We start from the raw sequence: 12,174 nt of genomic DNA, 5'->3' as shown, positions 1-12,174 counted from the left end.
AATGCTCTCTTTAAAATGTAAACTGTTCTGTTGAAAAATTACAGCTTAATCGAGGAATTCTTGCCAGATTCAAAGATCATATCAGGTGAAAAATGTGGGGAAAATTAGACCAGGGATTTTGGGGTTAAACCCACTCAAGCTAACAATATTATAACATCATTTTGTATTAATATCAACAAGGCAAATCACATTCAAAACCATGTTTATTCCAAACACAAATACAACAATAATATTGATTAATCTTCTGAAATGATTAAACATTTAGTTTAGTTTTAGGTCCAAATGATGAAATGATAACGCAATTGTATGTTTACAAGGTTGAAAAATGCCCACTGCAATTCAGTCACACTTTACTGCTGCTCAGCCAATAATAATACAAAATAATCTAGAATAGATATTTTAAAACAAAACTTGTACAGCACGGTGATATGCATTCACAATATGTTTAGATCAGAAATGCAGTTTTTGTACTCTAAAGAGGTGAACTAAAGTTCATTGGCATATAATACAATATGAAATAGAGTTTCTGAAGTGCACTGTGGAGAAAGAAAAATTTGCTTGATTATTTAAAGTATATTTGAAACTCTGTCACACAAAGCACAGCTGAAATGTTAAAGGCACTAATACACAAAGCAGAGCTGCCAACTCTCACTTTTCACACACGCCACACGTGAAGCCGAGGACACTGACACCGACAGACAAGACGTTCCTTTTGATATTATGAAACTAATTCAGCTCTCAAATTCTGTCAATTTGATTATGAAATTCAAACAATAAATACTGCTTTGGCGCTTTTAAATGTATAGATCACTGTAGCTCCTCAGTTCAAGCGGCGCATGAACCGATCATCTCTCTTTACTACCAGTTAATAGTAAATAAACACGAATAAACAATAATAGGTATGTTGAAAGATACAGTACAACTTATCGAAATGTTATGCCTCACATAATATCGATCAATCAGTGTTTTTCAACCTCGGAAAGAGGTCAATAAAACAGCTGGAGAACAATGTCACATAACCTTACATTTACCTCAGGAAAGCCATATGATGACCATAGCACGTTAGTTAGCTAGACATTTTTATTTTTAATTTTATAATATATTTAGTATTAGTAGCCTATAAATGAGTATTTTGCTAAATATGTGCTCTATAATATTTTAATGATATAAGTAAAAAATATAATAAATATGTAATATAAAGTCGTTAATAAAAAACGCATTATATTTATTTTAACCGCATTTACATTTGAGTTGTTATTTTGAACCTTTAAAAATACCAGCTGACAGGGCTCTCTGTAGCCATTATGGGAGAATTTCTTTCTTGAGAAAAATTAACATGTATCTACTGTACTATTTATCCAACTGAATCAATATTGAATAAAGATCGGAAAGAATTGAAATTGTAAAAATTGTATCAAGCAATAATAAAAGCAGAAGCCTACCAGTCATTGCACCATGTAAACACGGTAACATGTTGTCACTAAACTTAATAAAATGATGTTTAGTTAGCTACCAAATGTTTTGACATCACAATAGCCTACACTTATTGCCATGAACTTTTTTTTTTTTTTACCCCCCCACTTCCCACTTATTACACTTAAAGCACTTGTTAGTAAAAAAGCAAAACTACAATAAGAGAAGAAAGAAAATATTTCATAATAAGGCAGCAGCTTCTGAATTCCCAATTTGATAAGGCCACTGAAAAATGTACTTTTCCAGTTCCAGCATACAAAACATAAAAATTCCCGGTTTACATTAATATTACACCTTCAGTCGATGACAATATCAAATGCATAACATGAGTGATAGTGAGGTATCAGTATAAATATGAGGTTTCATAAAGTCAGTCAGCACAGTTTAGTTTAGAAGTACGATCACTTGTAACGGAGTTAATATTGTGAGCATAAAAAGGCACTTGAAACATAACCCTCATCTTTTCCTTTGGAAATAGGGCAGGAGTGTTGGACCTGTAGGCACAATGTGTTCTCATCATCTCTTCTCGTGTATCATGTTTTTGTCAATTTCCTTTCTTCTTTCCCGGGGCGTTGGGACTAATGGTAACAGAAAAGAGAGAGAAAGGACACATTAATTGCACAGTTAACAAAGAGAAACAGAGAAATAATATGGTGTTATGTATTTCTCCACTATATGTGTACTTTAACATTATATATACATACATATTTATCAGTGTTTGCTTGTTTTTATACATGCAACGCATTCTTGAATATCATACAGTCATGCCGAAGTAAATACCCTTACATTGCTCATATTTGAAAGGTATCTGGTAGAAATTCTCATTACTACATGACTGAAAGTATGTGGAGACACCTTTGTAAATGAACAGATTTGGCTATTTGAACGACGCCCATTACTAACAGGAACAAAGAATCGATAAAAGTACAAGACAATAATATAATGGTGCCGTTTTCTGTTCCAGCATCATGACAACATCCCTTATGCAAATCCATAAAGATGAAAGCTTCAATGGAGGACCGACTGCCTGATTAATTACAATGGTTATGAAATTAAAAGTTCAATAAGTCCATACTACAGATGGATGTGGTGTTCAAGTTTTCTCATACTTTGGCCATGCAGATTATATATATATAAGGGGTGCATTAACATTATTATGCAAGAGATCAGTTAGTGGTTAGTTATGCTCATGCAGAAATGAAGCAAAATCACCTCTGATAACCTGTTCTGGTTATACTTTATGTCAGCATGTGTCCTAAAAAGCCTGTTAAATTATTTAAAACTGTATTTACAGGTAAAGTGGAATAGTTTGATGTATGAAAAGCTCAATCAGCAAATCATGAGAAGTCCATGATCAACTAAATTTCTCATTTATTAACTATTAATATTTATGCATCAGGGTAGCATTTGTTTTACTGCATTTAATTTATACACTGAAAAAAATGATTCGATGAATTTAATCAATTTTTTTAATCGTAAATGGTTGCACACAATTGATTTTAGCTACATTTAAACAAATGCATTAAGTTGAACTAAAATTGATTAAGTTCAACTTAATACATTTGTTTAAATGTAGCTAAAAATCAATTGTGTGCAACCATTTACGATAATTTTTTTTATTTAATTCAACGAATCATTTATTTTTTTCAGTGTACGGAGTAAATTAAATATTACATAACTATTTTAGCGTAAAGATGACTAACCTACAGAAATGAGAATCACTAAAGAACACATGGGAATTAGAAAGTAACTAAACCTCAAAAACCCCAAAGTGGAAAATCCAGATATATTACCTTAAACACAGCAATGAGAGTATAGGAGAAATTGTCAGTAAATTATTGCTTTGACTAAAAACAAATTAAAAAAAATCCTAAAAATAGTCTTCATATTTTTCCATAAAAAAAAAAAAAAAAAAAAAAAAAATTGTTTTTGCTTTAATTTTCGGGTGAAATATAATACGTTTTCATGTATTCACTTAGTTCTCAAGTGGGATTATACACACGCACACACACAAGAAAGATAACATTTTGAAGCTCATATAAGAAACAGAAACTCTATTCTCTATTCGATGTTTATTGTCAGCCTCAAGAAAGAGGCCACTATAAGAAATTAGCCAGCAGGGGCTGTACTTCAACTCTTCACAGACTATTTACAATATTCATCATAGTGCCAGAGACAGGGCTTAACAGAGGCCGTCCTTGATTGATCAGCTGTGATGATGAAATCTGTGCAGTCTTTCTGCAATGATGAGGTGTTGTCACAGAACACAAAATTGAACAAATCTCAACTGGACATGTGCAACGTTTCATATTTTTGTACATGCGACCGCTTTCAGCTCAAGTTCTTTCAAATCAGATCTATTCACCAAATGAGCCGAAACATACAAAAGAAAGCAAATACAGTATTTTCAGTTCACATTGTACTTGTTTCTTTGTGATTCACTGAAAATGCTTCTATCTTTTGTGACCCATATTAATATTCATGATGATATATCTTTCAAGGCCATCATGTCAAACACCATCATAATAATCTCTCATAAACAGATATGAAAGATTTACATGATTTTGTGTCATAAAATGGCTTGTAGTAAATTCTCTCATACCCAAACACACACACACAGACACAATCATATCTAGATAACATATTTTTACCACACACACACACACACACACACACACACACACACACACACACACAAAATCGCTTTAGCTGCCTGAGGCCACTCTCGGCTCATTAGTTTCTGAAAAAGTCTCTAAAAACAATCCCATGATGGGGTTTAAGATCTAGACTATCAACTTTAAAGCTGAAGGGAACTAGTAATATCACAATTTCTGAATTAAAGTCAACATGAAACGTAATTCACAAGCCTTTTTACCATCACAAAAGGTATTGGTTCCATCGGGAAAGCAGGTATTACATATAAATGGGAAGTTTTTAATGTAAATTTCTATTTGCTGTTATTGTAGCATTATTTATTACATTAACATTAAGCATCCTTTCAATTTCTACATTAACAACTGGCAAAAAGGAAAGCTATGGAAGCTTGTTTAATGTTGACTTTTTCTCAGAATTGCGAGATATAAACTTGCAATTGCGTGTTATAAGTCAGAATTGCAAGGGGGAAAAAAGTCAGAATTGTGAGATAAAAAGTTGCAATTACCTTTTTTTATTTTTTTATTCTGTGGCAGAAACAAGCTTCCATAGAAAGCAATTTTGAGGATGGGGAAAACTTTATATTTAGATAAAACAAACATTTCTTTTTTTAGAAATAATGTGCACATTAAGACCAAAAGCATGTAATAAACAGAGCATATTCTGATTTCATGTTGACTTAAAGTCAATTAGTGCTTATGAACCACCAAAGAAAGTAAAAAAAACACTGCGGCCAATATTTCTTCACCCAAAACAATAAGGAATTAAAATCTACTTTACAGCACTTAACCCAGTTCTTTTAAGCTAATATGAATTCTGACATGCATATTAAACCCTTTTAAAGAGCAAAAAAAAAAGCCTCTTTACCAAACCACCACAACATATTACCCCAATATGATACCAAATTTCCATTTGTGCTCTGGTGAGCATATTTCCTACTGCAAAAAAACATTCATTTTATACCAGGACGTTCTCTTGAGGTGTGTGTGGGGATTTACTGAGAACAGTTTTGGCATATTTGTATCAAATATGTGCACAAAATTGTTTGTACAATACATAACATAAGATAAATCCACAAATCTTGACTTTTTTGCATCATAAAAAGAAGATTTTTTTTTGATATTATGTACAGTGTAAGAACTATATTAACATATATAGTTACCATTCAGTCACAAGTTGATTGAGAAAGGCACAGCATTAACCAGTTGTTGGTTAAGCAAAACTAGTCCCCCTCACATAGAGACGCAGGCATTTGCACACACAAAGCAAACAGAGGAGCTTTCACTAAGGTGCCATTTGGTTAGAAAATGACCAGGTTAGTCAGTTTCCTGAACAGTAAAGAGCTGTGAGCTGAAAATGCCGATGGTGGTAAAAGCAAGAATCCGCGTGGAAACAATGTGTTAAGTGATTGTCCGTCAAATATTTCGAGTTCAAGCATATTAAAACACATTTTAATAGCGTTAATTGAGCTCAATCTCAAGCTCATTTTCAGACATGCCCTGTATGGCATCGCTTAACACATTGATTATGGGTGAGTAGGACTTGCAGAGAAAAATGTTTGAGATTAATGTAAATTATATTATAATTCCCTGCAAGCTGATTTTAAAAGCTTCCCTTGATCTGATTCCTCGACTATATCAGCCCAAATCACCCAGTATGAAACCAAAGCCAACACGCAGACGACAAAGTGCCACATTACTGCTACAGATACGAGTGAAACAAGCGCTCCTTGCCACTGTACAAACCTAAGAGGTGTTGCCATGAGGTATTGCCATGCTTTAAACATGGCAGACATTCAAACAGCTTTTCTCAACCATTCTTTTTCTTTTTCTCTATTTACACGAGACAATGATTCGGGGCGAAGTACTGAGCATGTAGAAGAAGCTTTGGGTGAATCTCACAAAACCTGTCGAGATGATACCTGGGTAAATTTCATACCAAAAATCACAATAATAGAAATTAGAGGAACTTGATCAATTATATTTTCTGTGAGTGAAATTAAGCCTAGCGTTATGTGGACCATTAAGATTGTGACTTTTGCATTGTTTTCACAACAAATAAACACATTCTTTTTCTAAATTTGCATTACCAAAAAGTGCAAAAAATATATATTATTGATTTTGAAATTTGAAAGTTAAATATGCTTAAATTTCACAATGCAATCATTTGTTTTAGCACTTGCTCTTCATTTTTTTCTCTTCATTTTGAAGTGGAAGTTACAGGTTTTGTGAGATTCCTCCATTAGATTTCAAGTCAATCCAGCCCAACGTTCCCCTGCTTCACGTCTTCTTCCCCCGAGATCGAGCTGTCTAACAGGAAAATGCTGTTTAAGGCAAACAGGGAAGGGAGGTGAAGATGTTGGAAAGAGTTTCGACAGATATCCCAGGTGAAAAATGCCACTGTTTGTTTTTGGTATTAAAAAAAAAACACTGTAAACAGTGAAACCTAAGTCTACGTCTCTCTGGTTTGTGCTTTCCAAATTAATTAAATAATTCATCTGGCCTAGAAGTGTTCACAGAAGCACCCAAACCCACAGCAGCAGAGAGAAATGAGAAAGAGGAGAGAGTTAGGACTTCCACGAGAGAGGTAAAGAGCGATTAATGGAAGGGGACACAGATAAGGTGGCTCATTTCATTTCACCAGCACTGACTTTGGAAGGAAAGCCTCCAGCTCCGAGTCTCTTCCATTGCTGTGGCTGGGTGAAGATATGCTGGTGCTGGAAGTGCTGGTGTTTGGTTTGGGGAGACTGTACATATAGACGGCTCCTATGACCAATCCCGCGCCCAGCGTGAATATCAGGTCCACGTGGAAGCCGAAGAGGTAGACGGACGTGATCGTGGACACGATGATGGAAAAAGAGGTGGCGAAGCCTTTGAGAATATTGTCTGCGTATTTTACGACCACAGCCACCAGAAGGCCGCCGAACGCCTGGTTGAAAATGACGCCCCACACAAGGGGAGTGTATCCGAACAGGAAGCCTTTCTCAGCAATGGCGGCGCCATCGTTCCACCACATGCCGAGGAGACCCAAAAGAGTCCCGAAGATCCCGAGCTGGATGTTTCTCATCCACACCGAGGCAGAGCTGCCCTTCAAGATCTTCTCGAAGTAAACGCCGGCAAACCCGGAGGACAAGCACGAGACAATCACGGACACCAAGCCCTTGAAGTAGTTCTGGTTGGTGCCGGTCAAAGCCTCCTTCTGTTTTCCACTCTCCTGCTCCACCTGGACGATCGCCACACCGGCGAACAGCAGCACTAGTGAGATCCACTGGATTTTAGACAGACTCTTCCGCAGCATCAGCACTGAAAACAACGCTGTGGTCAAGATCTTCAGCTGATATGTGACCTACAAAAACGAAATGAATCATTGCAACGTTCTGTAAGTTTCAAATCTACACTGACAACCTTGTTTTGACTGAACATAACATGTTTTGGGGTGAGAAATACATGTTCGTTTAGTTTACATTTTGTGCACACAATATTTTCATATCATTAAACTTTATATCATATATATACATATATACACACACACACAAATAAATAAATAGTGGAGAAGTCTTACCTGGAAAGTGGCTGCTGGTAAATTGGAAATGGCCACATACTGCAGGTTGTTTTGTAAAGTGTAGATGAGTGACGGAACTGCTAACTTCAGTGTGTCCGAATACTGGATGAATATAGAGTCATACAACAACCATACGAAGGACTTCACATTACCTGCATTTACACACAACAAAAATGAGAAGAGACACGTTGTTATCAGACACACTGCTGCAATAATAATAATAGTAGTAGTAGTAGTAGTAGTAGTAGTAGTAGAAGTGGTGTTTTTTTTGTTAGTACACTTGAACTTGACACACAACGTAATGACGGCAATTGACGCCTCTCGCGGTTCAAACAAACAGGGCTGGGCAACCGTGTTCGTCATTACGTTGTGCGCCAAGTTCAAGGGTTACTCTTTTGGCGTAAATCGATGCGTACGGCCGTCTACCTAAAAAAAATTACGTTTTAAATATGGATATTTTTCTTACACTAATGCATCGCTTCGCTTTAGAAGACCTTTATTAACCCCCGGAGAGCCGTGTCGAGCACTTTAATCATAAATGGATGCGCTTTGATGGACTTCCAAAGACATACACCCATTCACTCCCATTATAAAGCTTGGAAGAGCCAGGACATTTTTTAAAGGACAAGTTCGGTATTTTACACTTAAAGTCCTGTTTACAGATCGTTTCTGATGAAATAGAACGGTTAAGATTAAAATTTGGACAAATGCTGCTGTCCCGAGAATTTTAGGTTTCTTTCGCTTTCCCCAAAACCTCTAGAATGGGTGTATAGGTGCACTGGAACACTCGTTCCTAAAACGCATTAAACTTTAGTTTACAAAGACGTGAAACTCACCGAGTGGTCAGGGGTGTTCACTGATATGCTCACACAAAAATCGCTGTAAAAGATGCTTTCCAACAGGTTTTATCTTAGTTTTTGTCCAACTCCATTTACTTGTATTTGATGTGCTGTGAGGTACGGTATTACTCCGCCGCCACCAACTGGGCTGGAGTGTCTATTATTCAAGCTCTCAACGGAAGAATACGGGTGTGATGCGTTTGGAAAAATAGGTCCACAGTTTTACAACGAATGGTAAAACACCTGTTGGAAAGCATCTTTTGCAGCGATTTTTGTGTGAGCATATCAGTGAACACCCCTGACCACTCGGAGAGTTTCACGTCTTTGTAAACTAAAGTTTAATGCGTTTTAGGAACGAGTGTTCCAGTGCACCTATACACCCATTCTAGAGGTTTTGGGGAAAGCGAAAGAAACCTAAAATTCTCGGGACAGGAGCATGTGTCCAAATTTTAATCTTAACTGTTCTATTTCATCAGAAACGATCTGGACTCAGTAAACCATCAGTAAACAGGACTTTAAGTGTAAAATACCGAACTTGTCCTTTAATACAACTCCGATTGCATTCGTCTGAAAGAAGAATGTCATATACACCTAGGATGGCTTCAGGGTGAGTAAATCATGGGCTAATTTTCATTTTTGAGTGAACTATCCCTAACATGTATTATATGAGTGTCATTGCATGAAACAGAATATCAAAATGGCATTTATTTTAAATAATAATCAACATAAATATTGCTCAACCCGAAAAGTATTGTGGGATAAGACATTAATCTTGTTAGAACCATCTTTGTTAGTTCACCCAAAAATGAAAAAAATTGTCATCAATTACTCACCCTGAAATCTAAAAGATTTCTGTGCCTCCACTGACTAAATCTGTTTATCATATAAAGCGATCGAGTCGCTTCAGAAAATTTGGATTTAATCACTTGATTCATATGGATTAGTTTTGCGATGTCTTTATAAACTTTTTGTAGCTGTCAATGGAAGGACAGAAATCTCTCAAGATTTCATTAAAAAATATCTTCATGTGTGTTCCGAAGATGAACGGGTTTGGAACGACATGAGGGTGAGTAAGAGAGAGTTGTCATTTTTGGGTGATGAATCCCTTTAAGACATATGATACACGTAACAGGCCACAACTCCAGTGAACGCACCTCTCTTCTGTATCATGATGATGACCAGACAGGTGAAGACTTTAAGAACTTCTGCCAACACTACGGCTGATGTGGGGAAGAAACGATCTCCCGGCAACGTCCGCACGTAGCGGATGCTGAGGATGAGCGATGCATTCTGGATCACCAGAATCGCCAAACTGATGTACTTCAACTTCTTGTTGACTGCAAGAGACAAGCACGAGAATATTTTGGTCAACAAAAAGCAGGTTTTTCACTGAAAGCGTGAAACTGGAAACGGATCTGAACACTGACGTCAGCATTTCACTTTTCTGAATGCGGCTAGTCAATGTTTAGCTTGTATTTTCAGTTAGGACACACCTATGCACGTCAACACTGGGCCAGTGTTTGCTCAGTCCGGTGCCAACACCCTGCTTACAGACACTTCATTCATTCACACCACTGCGTGTAGAAACATATTAATGCAGTTCACTGACACATTACTGGAGACCAAATGGCCAAAACTACACAATTATCGAACTAAAATTGGATTAAAATGTGAGAAGACAAGATGAAAGACAGAAATAAAGGCAACAAGCAAACTATAGACAGTTTCTATAGACAAGACAAACAGGAACTGTGAAAACGTGATCCTGTTTCGCCAGTTTACGTTTTTTTTGTAAAGAATGTCACTCATCTAGACACTGACGTATAACACACACCTTCTGCCACGCCGTCAAAACTCATTAAGACACATGATGATATGAAAAGTGCTTTTGTCTGCAAGATGACATTGGAGTTTTTACACTGTCTGAGGAAATTCAAAGAGCTTTACAAGAGCAAACCACGCCCACGATTATCCCTTTTTATGTATGCCATCTATTACAATGTAGAGTTCTGTTACTGTGGCATTTTTACACATTCACAGATGTTTCAATGGCAGAGAAATTGGTTCGAAAAATCTGGCAATTTGTCAACATTAGTTAATGCATTAGGTATGAACTGACTATTACCAGTTTTATTAATGTAGATTGTTGAATTAAAAATACAGAATTGTTTATTCATATTTGTTCATAATAAATGGTTAATTGCGTAGAAATGAACAGAATTAACCTAGATTAATAAATCCTGCAAAAATATTCAAATAGTTCATGATACCAAATGCATTAACTAACTTTCATTTTTTTTATGTTTGTTCATGAAACTGTATTTCTTTGTTGCAGTGGACAAATGTGCAACACCCTCTAAGTAAATTGGGAATGATTATATTTTTGTTTTTAGTCAAACAAAACAAAAAATAGATATTGTTTGCCTTTGTGATTTTATAATTCATACATCAGAGAGTTAAAAAAGGAGAGAGATGACAAAACATGTATTTTGATCTTGATTTTTCCTTATTTGAATATTCTTACAGAACAATACTGGGACGGTACTACCATGCTACAGTGATATCAGATGGTAATACCATGGCACTTTGCTAAATTCCTGAATGATTGTCAAACTCATGTACATCCTCCAAGATAATGGTACATCTTTGTAAGTGATAGTATCAAACAGCAATATCATAGTCCTATATTCAGATACCATGGCCCATGTTATTTACATTGTACTTCAAACACTGGAATGGCGTATGTCCAAAACACATGGTAATATTATAGTAGGATGTGGTAACCACGGTATTTGGGAAGGTAACTATGGTCACCATGTTAAATTTTCACACTTCATTGCATTTGATCTGACAGCCAAATCAGAGTCCTTAAACAGGCAGGTGTACAGAGAGATAGCATACTGAAGATGAAATTATGTTGTTGTTGTTGTTGTTTACCTTCATTCTGTCTGCGGGATGATGTTTTATCCTCAATGCTTTTGTTTGGACTTTCATTGCCTGGTGCTGCTGCTGCCATCATCATCATCATCGACCATGAACTTAATACTGCCCACAGACTCACACGATCCGCTCGATCTGTATTGATTACAGAGCTTGATGATAGTTTCCCCACCGCTGCTCCATGAAACGGCTCACATATGCGGTGAATAAGGTCGGAATGATCAGAGGTGCTCGAGGAAAAGTGTTGACGTCCCCAAGCACACAATCACTTCCTGTAGCCGTTCGCGAGACTGAGCCTCGACCAATCACACGCGCTCACGCTCTTCTTCTTCGCTCTATCGCGATCTGAACTACGGAAACGTATTAGCGCCGCCCGCGTGCAGCCTCGAATCAAAGAAATGGCATAAAAAGTACTTCAAAATTACTATGGTATTAGCAATAGCATTGCATTCTGCAATATGCACTTTGATGTAATCAAATGGCATGGTATTAGGGTGGTATGGTTCCTCCGGTGGTTTCATATATAGCCAAAGTATTTTTGTAAGGGAATTATGCGATCCATGGAGACTTTACTGACAAAATCCAAAGAAATTTAGTTGTTACTGAAAGAAAATTATGAAAATGGAAGCAATGTAGGATGCGGTTTTTTCTGCTTTGTTTTGGAAAACAAATATTTTTTTATAATAATATATTGTTACTTTTGCTATTT

At 36.4% G+C, this 12,174-nt stretch overlaps 1 protein-coding gene across 1 annotated transcript; it reads right to left on the bottom strand.

Annotated features, from left to right (window-relative positions):
• Positions 1–185: 185 nt before the first annotated feature.
• Positions 186–11,758, bottom strand: slc35a2 (solute carrier family 35 member 2). The gene is made up of 5 exons (XM_082188964.1): positions 11,463–11,758; positions 9,680–9,862; positions 7,687–7,838; positions 6,776–7,470; positions 186–2,051 (listed from the first exon to the last, which is right to left on the bottom strand). Exons 1-5 carry the CDS (start codon positions 11,551–11,553, stop codon positions 2,018–2,020), a joined length of 1,155 nt encoding a protein of 384 aa, XP_082045090.1. The 5' UTR covers positions 11,554–11,758; the 3' UTR covers positions 186–2,017.
• Positions 11,759–12,174: the final 416 nt, after the last annotated feature.

The sequence above is a fragment of the Leuciscus leuciscus genome, assembly GCF_965113295.1.
Source record: "Leuciscus leuciscus genome assembly, chromosome: 13".
NCBI classification, from domain to species: domain Eukaryota; kingdom Metazoa; phylum Chordata; class Actinopteri; order Cypriniformes; family Leuciscidae; genus Leuciscus; species Leuciscus leuciscus.
The sequence above is the reverse complement of the archived record's forward strand: the minus strand, read 5'-3'. Positions and strand labels throughout refer to the sequence as shown.

What these genes read in the sequence shown, in the direction of transcription:
- slc35a2 (XM_082188964.1), bottom strand. Translation starts at nt 11,553, where the DNA reads ATGATGATGATGATGGCAGCAGCAGCACCAGGCAATGAAAGTCCAAAC. An exon ending in CATCATGATACAGAAGAGAG is followed by an intron (nt 7,839 to 9,679) that starts GTGCGTTCACTG and finishes GTGTAAATGCAG; the next exon opens with GTAATGTGAAGTCCTTCGTA. An exon ending in TACCAGCAGCCACTTTCCAG is followed by an intron (nt 7,471 to 7,686) that starts GTAAGACTTCTC and finishes TCGTTTTTGTAG; the next exon opens with GTCACATATCAGCTGAAGAT.